We start from the raw sequence: 18,164 nt of genomic DNA on the forward strand, positions 1-18,164 counted from the left end.
TGGAAGATCCTATTTTTCTTGTCAGTTAGCACTGCTAATTCAAAAATTTTCAAATCAGACTTTACTCTGTAAGTCCAAAGTTAGTATACACCTTTCTTAAACCTTGCTCATCCCAAAGCTCACCACGAACTAGTGGATGTGGGCTTTGCAAACTCAGTCTGTTAATAGATATTTAAAACATGCTGCAGACCATAAAAATTAGCCCCAGAAATTCAGAATGTGCCTGTTGCTATGGGTTTCGCTGTGGCTAAAGGTTCAATTACTCCAGGCCACCAATAAGACTGCAGGTGTAGCTCTTGGGTGCCTCTTGGGTACCTCACCTGGAGTTAAGCTGAGTTACCATAAAGCTCAAGGCACAGTAAGTCTCAGTGTTAGGTTAGAAATTCTTTATAATCAATAATCAATTATCTGAATGCTGTTTGACAGATCCATGGACCGACAATGAGGCACAATTGGCCCGAGTAGGCAGCTTTGCTAAGGGAGGAACACAGCTGTGTTTTAGATTTCTCCAGACAGGATAGTTTCTACTATCTTTCAAGTCCAGTGGATATTTAAGAATGCACAACATATGCTGTTATCTCTTTTTATCTCTGATACATATGTACTCCCACACACAAATTTGTGTATATATACACACTTGCCCAGGTTGTGGGAAAAGCTTTTGTCTGCTGGAATGTCAGGTCAAATATAATACCTTAATAAATTGCACTTGCAATTAAAAACCCTTGCACACAGCAGTTATTTGTTACGGAGGGACTCTCCTGCGCCAATGAATGACTAAAGACTGCGTTGCCATCAAAGTGTTTAAGTCTTAAGAAATAATTGTGTAACTATCATCTCTTTTCAGTATGTAAAAACTATTCCTTGAACAGACCAAGAAGGCCCGTGATCTAAAGATTACTACTTTGCCATTTTCGTGGTCTGCTAATAGTACAGAACAGTAATTCTGTCTCAGTAAAAAACTAGATCAAAGTGTTTCTGCTAGTGTCGTTCTTAGGTGTAGCATTTACTAGCTGCATAAAGGACTGTGCAAGTGATCCAAATACTCTTAAACATTCAGTATTTTCAGCTGCCAAAACCACTAATGGTATAGTGTCTATCAGCTAATCTAAAACAACACTTCCCCTACTATAGGAATTAAATGAGAAACTGAGAAGAGTGAAGGCTAGGACCATTCCACCTGAGCCCCTGCTGCTGGGGACTAAAAGAAATGTCACTTAGTCCAACAATTAGTGTTTTTTCAACTTCCAGGGAATATTTCATTTTATGCTGAAAGAGAGAGAAAGATAAGTTACTATCATGAACTTGTAGAGCAATGTGGCATTGAGCATCAGTAGTTTAAGGAGATTTTGTATCCAGTGTATTTTCTTTCAGTGAAGAAGGGGTTTTCGTGTAATGTGAAAGCTCCTCCCCACCCCTTTTTGTGGCTTGCCCTGGTTTTGGAAGCAGTACAGAGAAGACAGTATTTTCTGGCAAAAAAGAAGAGCATTGGAATTCACTTATTTCCTGCTTCCCCACCCCCACCCCCTGCCTTCTTTAAAGTAAATTCCATGGCAAATTAGAAACTATATGTGGATTCCAATATGTTTGAAAGTCCAAGTGAAACTTGGTGGCATGCTAAACTTCGGAGGAGCTTAAGTCAGAGACAAACAAAATATGAAAAACACAAGCCAGCGTACCTGTGAATTTATGAGAGCACCGTGATCTGTCTGCTCTTGTCTTCTTATCTTGAATTTAGCTTTACAAAGCTTAATTTACGTGAACTGCGTGGAAGCCAAGATATAAAGGGGTTTTTTTCCAAAAGGTTTAAATAGAAGAAAAAAAACTATTCAAGCAATGTTAAAGGCATAAAGTAATATAAATAAAGGCAAAAAAAAAACATCACAAGAGCTTAAAGCTTAGTTTGTCATGGTTTTATAGAAGAGTAGTGCAGGATTTGGGACAATACTTTTCCTACATTCTTTAATAGTAAGGCCCATGGAAAGAAGCCAGACTGAAATACTTGGTTCAGCTATACCAAGTTAGCATTACTTCATATTTCTGTGTTTGCTGCCTTTGTATTGATGGTAAGGTAAATGATTTTAATAAGAATTCCAAACGTTTATTAACACTTTGTGCATATGCACTGACATCAGGCTGGGCAGATGTTATTCTGTTTGTTAGTTAACAGCATTTACATGATGACTTTGTTCATATAAAATGTCATGAGAATGTGAAATATATATATAAAAAAAATAAGGAAAGCTGCATTAGAAGTGCACAGAGTGCAAGTAGTCATTCTTGGCAAAGAAAAGAGGAACACTTTTTTGAGAGAAGTTAGTCCCCTAACCTTTGAAATGCTAATGTAGGTCAATTAGAATTTTTACTACTGTTGCAACAGGACTTACACTGACATTTTTAATAGCTCCAGAATTACGAATCAGTGAATCATTACTGGTGAGAGGAAGGAATACAAAGCTGTCTGAACTTGTGGCATTGCCGTGTTGTGAAACCAAACTGGCATTTTCTATGGATTTTTTTTTTTAACGATAGTCATAACTTAAAAGTGATATGCAAAATGTTTCCATTGTAATGTGCGAAGTAATAAACTGAGCAGTCACAAAGCTTAACCTGGAAATTTCATTAGATCTATTACATCCAAAGATAGAAGTATTTATAAGTAACAGAATATTTATAAATAACAAGTACAGTTCTGTTCATCACTTCAAAACCCTGCCTGATTTTTTTCAGTACTTTGCAATATGAGCTCTTTTTAATTACAAAGAAAGTATATTTAAATAGAAGTATTGTTTCAGGAGTTTTCTAACACAATTTCACTGTAAATTCCTGAGCTATTGAGTGGGATAAATCAAAACTAATAAACATGAAGATCTAACTGAGGATGTGTAGACTGTAATTTACCATTAGAATTAAAGCTTGATTTTATTAAGAATGCTGTGCATGTTGTATGTGGTTTTTCCAACCAGTTACCAGGTTGAGGCAAGCATTGCTAATACTGCTGACAAGTTATGCGATTAAAGATGGGCTGTGCTTCCTATTGCATGCATTACACTGACACTATACTTTCTTTCCTTTCCTTTTCTCCTGTGCCATGCTTGCTGTGTAGCAAATGGAATCTCTTGCAGTAAGTCGAAGTTCTTTCATATTCTTTGTCCATCCATCGATGGACTAATACACCCCAATTTTACTGTTTTACTTCTAAGCATGTTTTCCTTTTCTGTTACCATTTTCCTGTAGAATACGTGGTTCTACATGCAGTGACTAAAATAATTTACTAAGGTGTGTTTTGTGAAATCTAAAAATACTGTGCCAAATTTCTGACACCTTCATATGCTGTTTTAAATGGTCATTTACAGAAATTTTAAAAAATCAGACCTTTGAGTGGATAAAATATGCTAGAGTGGACGATGAAATTTTTCGCTATTTTAAAATTCATAATTTTCAATTTGTGCTAATGAAAAACTGCAATTTATAGTTGACAGTTATGTTTCAAATTGTTTTTCTTTATATGTTGATGAACAGTTTCACCATTATTGGTTTCTAATACTTATTCAGGAAGAACAAAAATTGAGTTGCTTGATTCGATAACTAAATACTGAGTGAGTCAAACCTGAGTCTTCAATTTGGCCTTAGTTTGTCTTCATTGAGGTTAGTAGCCAGAAGGGTGAAACTAAATTACTGTTCTCCAAGGACTAAAAAAAAATTGTGTTACATGCCAAGCTGTCATGAGATTTATTATTTTTTTTAATGGTGTTATGCCGTGTCCTGGTTTTCAATTACTTTTTAACTCCCTGACAACTTCAAGTATATGTCTGTTAACTGCTACGTAGCGTTGCCAGTTCTCCAAAATTTGAGTAGAGTGAACATGATCCCTACTGGAGAAGCTGGGGCTGTGTCCCTGCCGGTGCACTAACCAGGACCAGGCAGCACGCATGAGTCCCCGGGCTGGCGTTGGGGTGAACGGGTCGCACCTTCCCCGGCTGGGGTGCCAGCCAGCCCCTGACATGCCCGAGCATGGTTCGAGAGAAGACCGAAGCCAGAGGCATTTCCAGGAGGTTGTATCTAAACAGTCACTCTTTATTTTGGGAGGAGAATGGTTAGCCACAGAGATGCAAGGTTGGCAGCGCTCCATGGCCTCAGTTTCAGAGAACGGCATCTGGGCAGGTTTATTTAACAGGCAGCGTCCCTCATGCCCTACCTCTTCATTCTCTTGGCCACCCGTAGGTTTTGATCCTGCCCACGAGTCAGTTCTGTCCTAGCAGGGCGCACGTCCGTTCTCTCCCTTTCTTCCCCGCCAGAGATCTGCCTGGCCCCACGGCTCCTGCGGGTGTCTTTGCTGCTGTGTCAGGTCTGGTGGGATTCCTCCCTTCCATTCAGGGCGGGAACGCTCTGACCCCGCTCACCAGAACCAAACATTGAACACACCGACTCAGATACCAGAAACAGTTTGTCCGCAACAGCACAGAGTTCAGACCAGGCAAATCCATAGCGCTGAACTCTTGCTGCTGTGGCGGACCGACGCTGAGGCGCGAGCAGCCCCGTCTGCCTGCCCTCCAGCAGGACGAGCCCTGCCAGGCCGGTGCCCGCTGGCTTGGAGTTCTCCTTCTGCTCCCGCTCTCCTCGTAAACCTCCTTCAGAAGGAGACTAGCTCTGCCTGGTTATGGCGGCGCCCTTGGCCGACTGTTCGTGGCTGGGTATGTGGTGTCCACCCCTCCCTGGCAAAAAAAGCTGAAATTTGCCAAAGAACCTCTCTTTTGACCTCAGCCTTGTCTGGCTGGTGCAGAAATTTTGGGAACTGGAATGCTAGGGATATGGTTATAATTTTGGCTTATTAATAAAACCCCTGCCACTTATATATTGAACCATATGTAAACAAACACTTAAATTAATGCTTATGATGTTTTTAAAGTACTTTTCAGTAGTGTTTGTGCTGGCATTTGCAACTGACCCCAATTCAGCAAATAGTTAAAGTATGTGCTGGTAGCTAAGCATGTATGAAGTGCTTTAAGGAAGCAAGGTCATTAATAGCATCTTCTTCTTTTCTGCCATATTTGGCATGAAACTCTGCTCTAGTTCCTGCAAGCAAATGGAAGGATCACTGAGCCCACCCTTGGTCACTGTGTCTGTAAGAGAAGACAAATCAAATACGGTTTGAAGTCTGTAAGGCTTTCCTGCCAAAGGCTCGGGAGGCCTCCTGACTGGAACTTGTCAAATTTTCACTTTTTCCATTATTTGCCAGAGATTAAACATTCCTCCCTTCCCCACCATTATCCAGCTGTGGAACAATGAAATTCCCCCTCCTGACAGACACGCAGATACCGGGACCATGAGCATATTAACTGGACTTCCCTGGCAGACGTGCCCATCGCATGTCACTTCAATGTGTCTGACACCTCGTGTCTGGTGCTGTGCAGTACACTGGAAGGAACAAGTTATTATTCATGGAACGGTACCTGCTTTATCTGGGAGAATAAACTGTAGAAGCCAGATTTTTAATGTTCTATGCAGCAAAGTCATTTCCCCTGTATTCTGCTTCCCAGCTGCAAACTGGAGACAGTGAAGCTAACCTATATAAACTGCTTTGAGATCGATGCTGACATGTGCTACATGAGAGCTAGACATTATAATTCTGATTTTCAATGTCCTACATGACTTACCTGCAGAAGAACGAACCTTACTTGTTTTTTTAAATAGTGTATGATAATACTTGGGTAAAATATTTTTTGAAGAACTGAACTATCTCATTGTGTTTTATTACTTATTGAAAATTATCTGAACTCATTGATCTTTATTAATTATTTCTTCTCCTACAAATCTTTCCTTAGCAATTGGAACTGTGTCAGAGATTATATAAACTGCACTTCCAGCTGCTGTTGCTTTTTCAGTCCTACTGTAAACTTATTGGACAAGTGCATGAAGTCAGTTCCATGCCAGAGGTATGTAACAAACTACAAAGTCTTATATTGAAAATACCACTTTACTTTCATGTTCTTATTTTTATTTCTATGGACTTAAACCAAAGATTACACTATTTCACCCTGAATATAAGTCTGCAGACAAAGCCCTTCAATACACCAGCATCCACATTAAAATATAGTCAAGATGCTGTATTTGTTGTAATTGACTGTACTTTCAGAGACTGGGATCTGATATAAGGATCTGATCTATGATACATGGAATCTTAACTTCATTCACACACTTTAAATGTAAAGAGGGCTTGCACATCTGCATGTGATTTATTTTTATTTTAATTGAGGCCTTAATTTTTAGGGAAAATGAGCTGCCTTCACACATACAGAAAATAGCCTTTTCCTAGATCGTGACTGATTTTATCTGAACTTTGTGGAGACACTTAGACCAGTAGCACTTGTTAGCATGACAATAACAAACTAATTTGGTAAATTAATCTTAATATGGATGCAAAATTAAGGTTTTTGCTGGAATAATGTGTTGTAATTTCCAGCCGTATAAACTGTCTCCATTGCATGTGCATTATATTAGAAACGTCTGCAGCAGTTTTTGACAAACAGCTATTAAATGGTTTTGCATTCTCTCATACTTGAGCAAGCAAAGGTGTGTAGTGTAGAACCATTTTATAATTTGACTGCAAGTGTACCACTCAATCTTGTTCTCTGAATAAACAAAGCAAAATGAGTTTAATGTTTCCAAAGAGTATTAAATATATTTTAAATATATAATTAACTAAATACCTTAATGTCATGAGATTTTTTAATTATGTGATTTTTACAAGCTTTCTTCTTTAAATATTTTTGACACAGCATACTATTGCTTTTGACCCAAATATCTCTCTGTTTTTAGATAAATCTATATATCTAACTGTAAAAAACACTTCACAAGAACATTACTGTTAAGAGTCAAATTTATTTTCAGCAATTGCATCAAATACGTAATACTTTGAAATATCTTTGAGGTGATCACTTTAAGTGGAATGATCTTCATTTAAGGAAAGATGGTAAAATATATATTCCATATATATTTTTCTCCTGGTAAGGTGTATATGTTTTAAACTATTGAGGGGTAGACGTTTTTGTACTTTGCTTGTAGCTGTAAAACAAAATGTCAAGCTATAAAATGTATTTTATGACAGATTCTAGTAGTTTACAGATTGCCTCTAAACAGAAGTGGTTTGTTTTATCAGTTGGTGCTCTAGTAGTACAAGGAGTTTCAATACTTAGTGTATCTTAAGGAACAGCTCTGAAGGCTGGCTTGTAGTGTGACTGGGCTGTTCACTTTTAAGAGAAGACAGGACAGTAGGCATGTAGTCTTAGAATAGCCTAAATTTTAGAAATATTTTGTGTTCCTTAGAAGATAATTGATTTCTGTAACTGTATTTCACAGTTCCAATTTTGTTAGATTGTTATAAATAATGCAGCCTATGGACCTGGGGAACAATAATGTAGGAATAGCTGTTTCACCATGAAATTCACATATTTTTCTAGAGCCATAAGCTATTATTTAAAGGAAGTTCCATTGTTAGTTCATGTGACAGTGGTTATTTTTAGCAGGTGTGAGCACAAAAAGTTCATCTTTATCAATGAAATGTTGACTTGTGAATTACTGATGAGCCTTGTGCCGTATTAACTTTTCGGCCTGACAAAGGGTTATACAATTCCTGTCCATCTGTTAATCATAGAAGATCCTGCATTTGTTTTGTAAATAAATAACAACATCACTGCTAAGAGAAGTAAATGTTTAGTTAAACTTTTCCACTATGATATGAAAAAAGTTGCAGGGTGAAAAATAAAAGATTGTTTAGATGTGCTCTTGCATTTTAACAAGCCAAAAATACAACATAGGGTTAAGGGAAGCTTAAAAATCTGTAGTTTGTGTTTTTCCTATATTGTACAGTGCACAGAGATCAAGAAACGTCCTTGTGTTAAAAGGGGGTGTTTTCCGTAATGTGTACATCTAATGTAGTAGTAGGAACAGACTTGAAATACCTGCTCCCTTTGGTGCCTATGGAGAATGAAAATACCCATCTCCCATCTCTCTCCTTGGAACAGCTGTTAAATATGTCAAGAGAACTGAGTGAGTTGAAGAAAAATCTGAAGGACGCTACTGCTGCAATCGCAGCTGAGCCTCTGACGACGGAATCTGAGCCCACATTCAATTCTACGGAAGCAGCTATTCAGTCCATGCTGGAGTGTTTGAAAAACAATGAACTTGTTAAAGCTGTCCGGCAAATAAGAGAATGCAGGCAAGTTTTGCTACATGGCTCATATTAGACTTTCACATTAATAGAAGAGCACGCATTTACTATCTTCCTAACTTCATACTAAATGTAATGTGCTGGGTCAGCATAATTAATTTATTATGTTTCAACAAGGTACATGGGGGCATTGCTATTATTAACTTTTGCAGGGGTGTGCCACAAGTAACAATATCAAATCAGTAATACAAACATGTATGCTTGCAACAATGAAGATGTTTAATTACATTGCGTAGATCGAAAGTACTTCTGTGTGGCTCTTAAGAATCTTTTTATAGAGCTAATTCCTTACAGCTGTATATCACTGGCATCAGCTAACATTCAGCCCAGTTTCACTTACACTTATTTGAATGAGTTTTCTTAAGCTTTTTTGTTTCTAGATAATAGGAATTGCGCTTTTATGTGATGTCTGTGCCTAATAACAGAGTCTGAGTAACAAATGAGTAGCATAAAACAGTGAGTTGCTTTTGGCTTATAAGCGTGTGTGAGTCAGTTCTCCTTTTAGAGATCTCTATCACCTAGTTTCCGTCTGCGCTAATACACCCATAATGATACGCACATTCTTTCCCTGTTTGATTGCAGGATTTTGTGGCCCAATGATATCTTTGGAAGTAGCTCTGACGATGAAGTCCAGACACTACTGAACATTTACTTCCGGCACCAAACCTTGGGTCAGACGGGCACCTATGCACTGGTGGGCTCCAACCAGAGCCTGACTGAAATCTGTACCAAATTAATGGAACTGAATATTGAGATCCGCGACATGATTCGCAGAGCTCAGAGTTACCGGGTCATCAATACTTTTCTTCCAGACTCCAGCATTTCCGGCACAAGTCTCTGACAGGACTCTTGTGTCCTCTTTCGAGCTGGGAGTGCTGCCCTGTTGGAGTGAGGTGGCTCAATGTCTTCTCAGCCTTACAAAGGTTTGGTCAAACTGTACTCACTCTTGTTACATTTAAGATTTCTTCTAAAAAGATATGGGCTGAGCTTCAAATGTGTAGCAATACTGTAAGGACAAAGGTAGCGTAGAGCATCTGGAACAACATCCTTTGTTCTCTGTTGCACAAAAATCAGTTAGCATTTCACTGAGCAATTGCAACTCACTACTGAAGAAGTGACTTCCATTGCATACCAAAGCCTACTACACTGAACAATACTTCCTTTATAGCAAATTAATTTTAGGTTGGCAAAAGTGCAATGTTTCCTTCACAAAATAATATTTTTTGTTTAAAAAAAAACCAACAAACTTTTACATGTTTTCCTTTTTTCTTTTATTCGGTTGAGTGAAAGATGGGCAGAATGAAGCTGGCCACCGAATCTTGCAAACTTGTTGGTCAAAAGCTGAGAGCCTGTGTATATGAAACAAATTGTAAATGGACTACAGTTTAATGTACACTGTAATTTGAATATGATTACTGTATCTGAAAACAACGAGCTGCTATGAAGTACATTTCCTAATGTTACTAGGCTACTGTCTCTGAAGGTACTGGATCATATTGCAGAGGTCTGTTCTTAGGCCCCCAAGCATCATGAATGGTCTTGGTAGATTTTCTTTTTTTTTGTTGTTTTTAAAGGACCTTGGCTGCTTTTTACTAGAGGGTTGCTTTTATGAATATATTTATACTATTAAAGGACAGTTGATCTAATTTAACTTGCCATTTTGTAGGAGAAAGTCCCATCACACAGTCAAATCTTTTGAACTGTTATGCATGCATATTTTTATTTAATACAAATTTTGAGTATAAAAAGTAAAAATATTAACGTGAAATGCAAGTTCTCATGTTAAGTTTCTTTAAAGAGATGTCTTATTTTATTTGTATTGTATATATAAAAGTCATACCTGTATGTTTTTTCTTACATTTAACTGCTGTCCAGTGTTAAATGTATGCATGTAAATCTGTTGCACATCTGAGACACTTTTATTCTGACAGCTATGTAACTTATTCACTCTGTAAATACACTTAACCGTTTTTGTGAAGTAACTTTGGTTGATATTTGGCTCAGTACATCCATTTAACTAAAATATAAAAGTCATATATAATCACAACAGAGTATGTGCTTGTTATGAGGACTGTGTTCTTGTCTGAATCTGTACTGCTCTGGATGGTATCAATGGTCGGCCCAAAAGACACCTTTTTCATCGTTTATGGTGTTCATTGCACTGAAAGAAACCAGTGAGAAATCTAAGGATTTTTTTGTCAGTCTGTAGGTACAGGAAGAGGGGGCTTATAAGATGGGGACAGACTTTTTAGCAGGGCCTGTTGCCATAGGACAAGTAGTAACGGGTTTAAACTAAAAGAAGGCAGATTTAGACTACATATAAAGAAGAATTTTTTCCCAATGAAGGTGGTGAACCACTGGCACAGGTTGCCCAGAGAGGTGGTAGATGCCCCATCCCTGGCAACATTCAAGGTCAGGTTGGACGGGGCTCTGAGCAACCTGCTCTAGTTGAAGATGTCCCTGCTCATTGCAGGGGGGTTGGACTAGATGACCTTTAAAGGTCCCTTCCAACCCAAACCATTCTATGATCCTGGGAAGAGTACATCGACTAAAGCATTTTCATAACTGAAAAAAATCCAGAGCTGAAGAATTGTTTCTGTTAAAAACATCAGCAATGGTCCTATTCATTCCAGCGTTGGGTTTCAGTGGGTTTTTCCCTCATGCTAGAGGAAGAGCTGTCCAGCCTACTGTATCAGCCTCAGCTCTGAGAATCCAGTAAAGCTCTCTCCCCTTCACCTCTTTTTAATTTTCAAAATGCTTGCACAATTTTACATGGATCTTGAAAAATATTTGTATTGATGCATAAAAGGGGCACAATCGACTTCTTTTACAGGTTGTCTGATTTTGCAGTCCACAGAGCTCTGCAGCACAGTTATAGCTGTGGGACAAAATAGATGCAAGGCAAATCACACAGCTATTTTTCTGAGTAAAATAATCTGCAATGGTCAGAGAAGTTTTCAGATTTCAGTTATGTATTTCACTCTTGAAAGCTATTCAGAACTGTAGTTGTGGTCTGCAAAAACTTTAGTGGTTGGTAAAAGCTGAGATCTGCTCCGTCACTTAGCAAAATCATGGATATTTTACAGATCACAGAATCCCAGGAAAATTCAGGTTGGAAGGGACCCAGGGAGGTCATCTAGTCCAGCCTCCACTTTGAGCAGGGTCAGCCATGAGATCAGATCAGGTCCTGAAAATATTCAAGGATGGAGAGTGCACAGCCTCCCTGGACAACCTGTTCTACTTGACTGCTCTCATGGTAGAAAAGCTTTTCCTTTATCCAGTCTGAATCTATCTTTTTTATCTTATGCATGTTGTCTCTCACCCCCCTACCATGAGCCACATTGAAGGGCCTGGCTCCATCTTTCCTCCATAACCATAACCTGGCAGGCTACGTCCCACTGAAGTCTTTGCTTCTTCAGACTAAGTCCAGTTCCCTCAACGTCTCCTCACAGAGCAACTGCTCCAGCCCTGTGACCAGCTTGGTGGCCTCCACTGAACTCCTTACAGTTGATCAACATATTTTTCATATAGACAGCCCCAAACTGGATACCATAACCTAAATGAGGCCTAGCGAGAGCTGAGTAAAGGGTGACAATCGCTTCCCCCACTCCGCTGGCTCTACTTCTGTTCATACAGACCATGTGTAACCAGGAGGTCGAGAGAGGTTATCCTCCCCCTCTTCCCTGCACTGGTGAGGCCTCATCTGGAGTACTGTGTCCAGTTCTGGGCTCCCCAGTTCAAGAGAGACTCTTTCTTTTGGAAAGAGTCCAGCGGAGGGCTACGAGGATGATTAAGGGACTGGAATATCTCTCATATGAGGAAAGGCTGAGAGACCTGGGGCTGTTTAGTCTGGAGAAGAGAAGGCTGAGAAGGGATCTTATCAACGTCTATAAATCTCTGAAGGGTGGCTGTCAGGAGGATGGAGCCAGTCTCTTTTCAGTAGTGCCCAGTGACAGGATGAAGGGCAATGGGCATAAACTGCAGCACAGGAAGTTCCACCTCAACGTGAGGAAAAACTTCTCTACTGTGAGGGTGATGGAGCACTGGAACAGGCTGCCTAGAGAGGTTGTGGCGTCTCCTTCTCTGGAGACCTTCAAAACCCGACTGGACGCATTCCTGTGCAGCCTGCCCTGGGTGATCCTGCCTTGGCAGGGGGGTTGGACCACATGATCTTCAGAGATCCCTTCCAATCCCTACCATTCTGTGATTCTGTGATACAGCCCAGGATGTTGTTGCCACCCTTTGCTGCCAGGGCCCACTCTTGGCTCACACCCAGCTCACTGCCAACCAAACCCCATGAACATTTTCTGATGAGCTGCCCCCCAGCCACACAGTCCTCTATCTGTGTCCTGCAAAGGGTTCTCTCCATCCAGGAGATTCCCTTTGTCCCTGCTGAGTATCACAAGGCTCAAGCTGTCCCATTCCACCAGGCAACCAACATGCCTCCAAATGGTCACACCACCCTCAGCTGTATTGTCTGGTCCCCCCAGTTCAGTGTCACCTGCAAACTTGACAGGTACACTCTGTTGCCTCTTCCAGGTCACTGGTAAAGACGTAGAACAGGACAGGTCCCAGGATAGACCACCTGCTGTACACCACTTGTTACTGTCCTGTAGAGTATAATCCATTGAGCAACGTGATACAATTGGCCCTCCACTGAGTATAAAGACCTCCAGAGGTTCCTTCCAACCTAAAGTATTCTGTGATTCTTCACAGATACAATAAAACCCATGATGTAACCATCTAGCTTCCTTAGCATCATATCTAAACTTCAGGTAGAGTAGAAATTAGTATATTCCCAACTCACTGAAGTCCTCGGACAACATGAACTGCAGTAATGCCCCACTGTGCTTCTACAACAGCAGGAGTTTTACTAGGATTGCCCTGACTGCATTTTGTCCCCAGGAAAGGGCATTTAGTTATATTTAAGCCATCTACCCTGGAGTTACCTTACAAGACTGGAAAGCTTCTCAGGTAGAAGCCTTCATTTGAATTGGGGGCACAGTGACTTGTTCTACCTCTTTCAGGACACATTAAGTGTAGCAAATTTGTTATACTGGCACAGATACCCCAGCTCAAAGGTTTTTTCCCCTTCTCACTTGGAAAACAGGTAGCTTACACTTTTCCCTTGTATCTTACAGACATAGTCTCTGGTTATCTGAAACTGCTGTTTGATTTTATTTTTTTTAGTACATTTGACAAAGGCAGTGGGAAGACACACTTGCACGTGTATTTACCTCAGACTTTATGCTTCAGAACATTTATTTGCATCTTCCACACTAGTTCAGTTTGAGTGACTACAGAAAAACTTGCTGTTGCAGTTTTAATCTTAGCATTCCCTAAACACAGATTAAAAAGAAAACCTGTTTTCTGTAGGGAATCAAATAGGTTCTCTTTCCTTCTAGATATACTTTCCTCTTTCATCACAGCAAGATGAAACTGAGGGGTAACAAACTAGCACAAACCTTTATTCACAGCATATATACAATGAAGTTAAATACTTTATAAATAATACAAAACTCTTTAGCCATTTTCCAATGCCAGGTCAAAAGCCTAAAGTCAAAACATTGCAAGAGACTGACAAAGTGCAAAGCACAGAACAGAAGAGGGCATAGGGATCAGACAATGTATTTGAAGCTGTAAGTGTTATCACAGGACAGCCTCTTGCCTTTGCAGCGGCCACAAAGTTCTTGGCGATGAGGTCTCTTGAAATCAATATGTCTTTTCTTCTGAGGGCAGGAACAACGAATCTTCAAACAGGTCTTAAGAAACAAGGCATTTTATTAGTAATAGATCAAGGGTCCTCACTTCATGTTAGACATTTAGTTTTTCTTAATCATAGCAACACATTTGGGCTCATACACTTAGAGGAGCTCTTGCAGTAAAAACCCTGTGGAGTTAAGCTCCAAGAGCTTTCTCACCTAGAGGTATAAAACCCCACACTACATGCAGCTGTTCATAACATTATGAACTGAAAACCATTCTCATAAGCCATCTGCAGGAGGATGGAGTCCTATCCCATTATCCCTTTCACAAATCACATTTCCTAGTACTTTGATGAAAGCAATTTCTCTTCTTGATAAAGTCAATATCAGATTCAGCAGCTGTAAACTATTAGAGTATATGACAAACTCTGGCAGTCTTACCAGGATACAGAAACCTGTAACTTACCTGGCACTGGATTGCTTCCACTCGATAGGGATTGAAGCCCTTCTGGCATTTGCGACAGAGCTGCTTGAAGTACACCTGAAAAAGGCAAGTTCTCAGTTACTATAAAGACTTACTCGGGGTGTTCAGTACAGGTACCTAAATTTGTGCCAAAACATCTGTCACAGATTTGGTACCATTCATTTCCAAGTCTCAGGAACAAGAAATTACTTGTTAACTACCTTGTTGCTTCCAGAAATGCACCACACATAAGCACTCTCCCATCTGGTCTTGCAGTCTTTACAGTGGAAATAGCCATACTTCTGCTCCAAAAACTGCAGAGAGAAAGTTCACTGAGCAGCTTCCACCACCGCAAGAGCACCCAGCCCAGCTCCCCCATTACACCACATGTCTTCACAGGCAGGAGGCTGCACTACTGCAGTGGAGCCCAAGCTGCCTAGACCCTACTGACACAGGGTGCAGACCTGAGCAGGAAGCCAGAGTGGGGAACACTCTGCCTTTCGCTGCTCAAGAACAGATTTCTCTCCAATCTGCTTCATGGTTCAACCCCCCACCTCTTGCTCAGATCAGGCTGCACCAAGTCCCAGCCCCTCCTCAGGCCCCAGTGTCCCAGCACTGCACACCTGGAAGGCAGACCGCCGTCTGGGGGCCACAGCCTCCTCCCGTTGTGTCTCTGCTGTCTCCTCACTCGGCAGAGCAGCCTCTGCCTGGCCCTCCTGCTGCTCTCTGCTACTATCCTCTGTCATCTGCTCCTCAGGGGTCATTTCAGATGCCTCTTCCTTCTCCTGGGGTCCAGCAGCCTCAGGCAGCATGAAGAGGCGGTGGTCCAGCACGGGCAAGTAGAGGGCAAGGTGCCCTTGGGTGCGGAGGGCAGTGGAGCTAAGAGGGTGGCCAACAGGCAGCGTGCGCGGCCCCAGCGAGCACTGCACAGCAGCATCAGCCCGCAGGTTCACCTGCACGCCCACCTCCTTGGTGCTGGCCCGGTGCAGCCACGGCGTCAGCCTGGGGCTCACCTGCGACAGCAGGGCCTGCAGTTGGGCCCGGCGGTAGCTGTCCAGGTAGTCAGAGGGCACGGGGGTGAGGGGCCCCCCAAGGAAGGGGCTGATGCTGCTGCTCTTGCTCTGCTTCCAGCTGGGCTGCTTCACCTTCGGGTCCCCACTGCGGCTTGGTGTGAGGCTACCCCTGAAGCTCTGGTATGTGCTGAAGGGGGGATAGACAAAGCCTTCCATGATTTCAGCCACAGAAAAGCCAGTCCTGGTTGTCTCCCTCCCCTAGCCTTTATCTTACCTGGAGGGCTGCTGCTAATTGTAGCTAATTGATGGGGAAATTGGCTGCAGCCCGGTGGGGCTAGCTGGGGAGGGAGGACTGATTGCAAAGGGAAGGCTGCAGGCCTGCCCTCACCTCTGCCCCCAGAGCTTTGTCCTTGTGGCGGAGCTGAAACAGGAGTTGATGTGTTTCCATGCACACGGTGTGGGAAGCCTGGACACGCAGACCGCGGAGCCCCTGTTCCGGCCGTCACATCCAGGATTTCCCTTCCTCACCTCAGTAAGGTCTTTGTAGAAGGCCAAGGCCTGTGCAGAGCTAGGCTGCAGCTGTGCGACGTGTCCACAAGGCTGCCTTGCTCTGCTCCTGGAGGCCTTCATCTGCGATTCTGGGTAGGAAATGCAGCCGCAGGGCTGAAGTAATAGAAGCTGCAGTAATAAATCCAGGGCTGAATAAAGCCTCAGTTGTTTATGCAGCTGTAAATCGGTGCTCTTGACAGAGCTGTGTAAACCCCGAGAAGTAATTGGCACTCAAAAAGTAGCACATCTCTGCAAGACCCTGTAAAGACGAATAGCTGTCATTCAGCCATAGCTGGGACAACCATGGCTTTCATAGTGGGGGAAGTCTGCTTGCTCACAGCTCCTTCTCTTTATGGTCTTAAAAGAAGGAAAAGGAGGGTTGGGAAACTAACAGAAAAATCGGGTACCCCACAGGCAACTGAGCAAAGAATGTAGGCAAGTACATCTCTGAAAAGAAGTCTTTATTGGTGCCAAAACCTCTGAGCATCCCCACTGCCCCATTACTTGGGGATTGTCTACATGCATCTTTTCTGTCAACTGGCTTAGGAAAAGATGGAATATACTTCAGTTTGTACAACAACCTGGAGGGAAAACAGTTATACTGGGAAAAGTGGCTTAATACCTGTATAATGAAAAAAATTACAGCAATACAAGCACTTACATATTAGCCTAGTAGCCTTTCTTCCATAATGACATCTCTTTAATTCAAATATAGTTAAAATCACATAATTAAATCATCTAAACTGTGTATCTGAATCTTTAGAAACTACAGAATCACCAAATCCCTGGACCTGTTGGGATGTGAAATAATTCCTTTGCATGACTCCACACCACCTTTATAAAAGTGTTGCAATGGGCCAACAAGATCGGGGCTAGAGAAGAGCTGGTAAGGATGATGTCTTTAAACATTCACGGTGTATTTGAGAAAAATCCTTTCAAGTATCTTAAATAAAGCAGTACAAAACAACATTTTTATGGAATAAAAAGTGGTTAAGATTTAGGAAACTTATTCATCATAGTTAAAAGAAAGAGGACTCAGGGCTCCACGTTGTGCTTGGAGTTCTCAAAGCACCATCTGTATCATCTCAAAGCAAAACCAGGGTATCGAGATGACCAAGTTAAAACTTACCACTGCAGCATGGCTGCAAAAAGAGTAAGTTGTTATGGTGCATTGAGAGGGAGATGGAGATTAAACTGGAAACTACATGCCATCATTCAAAACAACCATATGGCTTCCTCTGGAATGCTTTGGGAAGAACCAATTACTGCACCTCCCCAGGATGCTGCAGGATTAGAAGTTAAAGAAGTTCGTTGGAAGGAGGAGGGACGTGAAAGAATTACTGTATGAAAAGACGCTGAAGAAGGCGACTGATGAGTAAGCAGGTGATGTGATAGAATGGTGTAAAATAAGGACTGGTATGCAGAGGTAGGAAGAAACCCCTTTATAAACGCAAGAGCAGGTGAACGTCCAGCTAAAATGAAAGATGGCTAACTCAAAATCGGTAATAGGAACAATTTTCCACTGAGCTTGAAGTTATTTCATGGACTCATTGCTAAGGCCAAGAATTTATCAAAAGTCAAAATGGGATTGGACATGCATTTGGAGAATAATAATATACTCTTTATTGTAACATCAAAACCCATAATAATTTCATGTGTCACGGCATACAAAACCTCCTTACTAAAAAGATGAGGTTAGTACCACCACAGGCCGTGACGCTCCATCACAGAAGATGCTCACTGGAAGAAATCTGGCGCCATGTCCCCGGATGTTGATGTTAACTGTTATTAAGCTGTAAGTTGGAACATGTCAACCTTGGACGTGATACTTCATTTCTCATGTATACAGGGACGTGTGAATAAAAGAAGGCGTCTGAGATTCGGCTCAGGGCACTTCCTTTCTGCTTTGTGAGAAAGCAGCCATGGAGGGCCAGCATTTACAAAACCCGTCTTGCTTCCTCCGCCAGCGGCCCCTCGTTCTGCCGCCTGTCTGCCCTGCCCGTGGAGGGGTGGGGACGAGGAAGCGGCGGAGCGTCGGCCCGAGTGCGGGCCGACGTGCTGAGGCGAAGCGGTGGTGGTCGTTACACCGCCTCCTTCCCGTGACGTGCCGGCCGGGGGAGGCGGGAACAGCGGCTGCTGTCAGTGCGCAGGCGCCCAGGAGGTGTGTTGGCGCCAAGGTTTGACCGTGGTGGCAAGGGTCGCCG

The 18,164-nt window shown here is 41.9% G+C and overlaps 2 protein-coding genes across 2 annotated transcripts; one reads left to right on the forward strand and one right to left on the reverse strand.

The window, feature by feature from the left end:
- Positions 1-5,825: 5,825 nt before the first annotated feature.
- On the forward strand, positions 5,826-9,639 carry LOC104616933 (protein furry homolog; the record flags this gene model as incomplete). The annotated part of the gene is made up of 3 exons (XM_010282104.1): positions 5,826-5,936; positions 8,025-8,218; positions 8,813-9,639. Coding segments are annotated over 3 exons (564 nt in total), but the record flags the coding sequence as incomplete, so codon positions are not given.
- A 4,209-nt stretch (positions 9,640-13,848) lies between these two features.
- ZAR1L (zygote arrest 1-like) lies at positions 13,849-15,627 on the reverse strand. Its single transcript, XM_010282103.1, has 4 exons — positions 15,022-15,627; positions 14,620-14,712; positions 14,402-14,476; positions 13,849-13,992 (listed from the first exon to the last, which is right to left on the reverse strand). The coding sequence occupies exons 1-4, from the start codon at positions 15,625-15,627 to the stop codon at positions 13,849-13,851; spliced, it is 918 nt and encodes a 305-aa protein (XP_010280405.1).
- Positions 15,628-18,164: the final 2,537 nt, after the last annotated feature.

Source organism: Phaethon lepturus, unplaced genomic scaffold (genome assembly GCF_000687285.1).
Source record: "Phaethon lepturus isolate BGI_N335 unplaced genomic scaffold, ASM68728v1 scaffold41332, whole genome shotgun sequence".
In the NCBI taxonomy this organism is placed as follows: Eukaryota; Metazoa; Chordata; class Aves; order Phaethontiformes; family Phaethontidae; genus Phaethon; species Phaethon lepturus.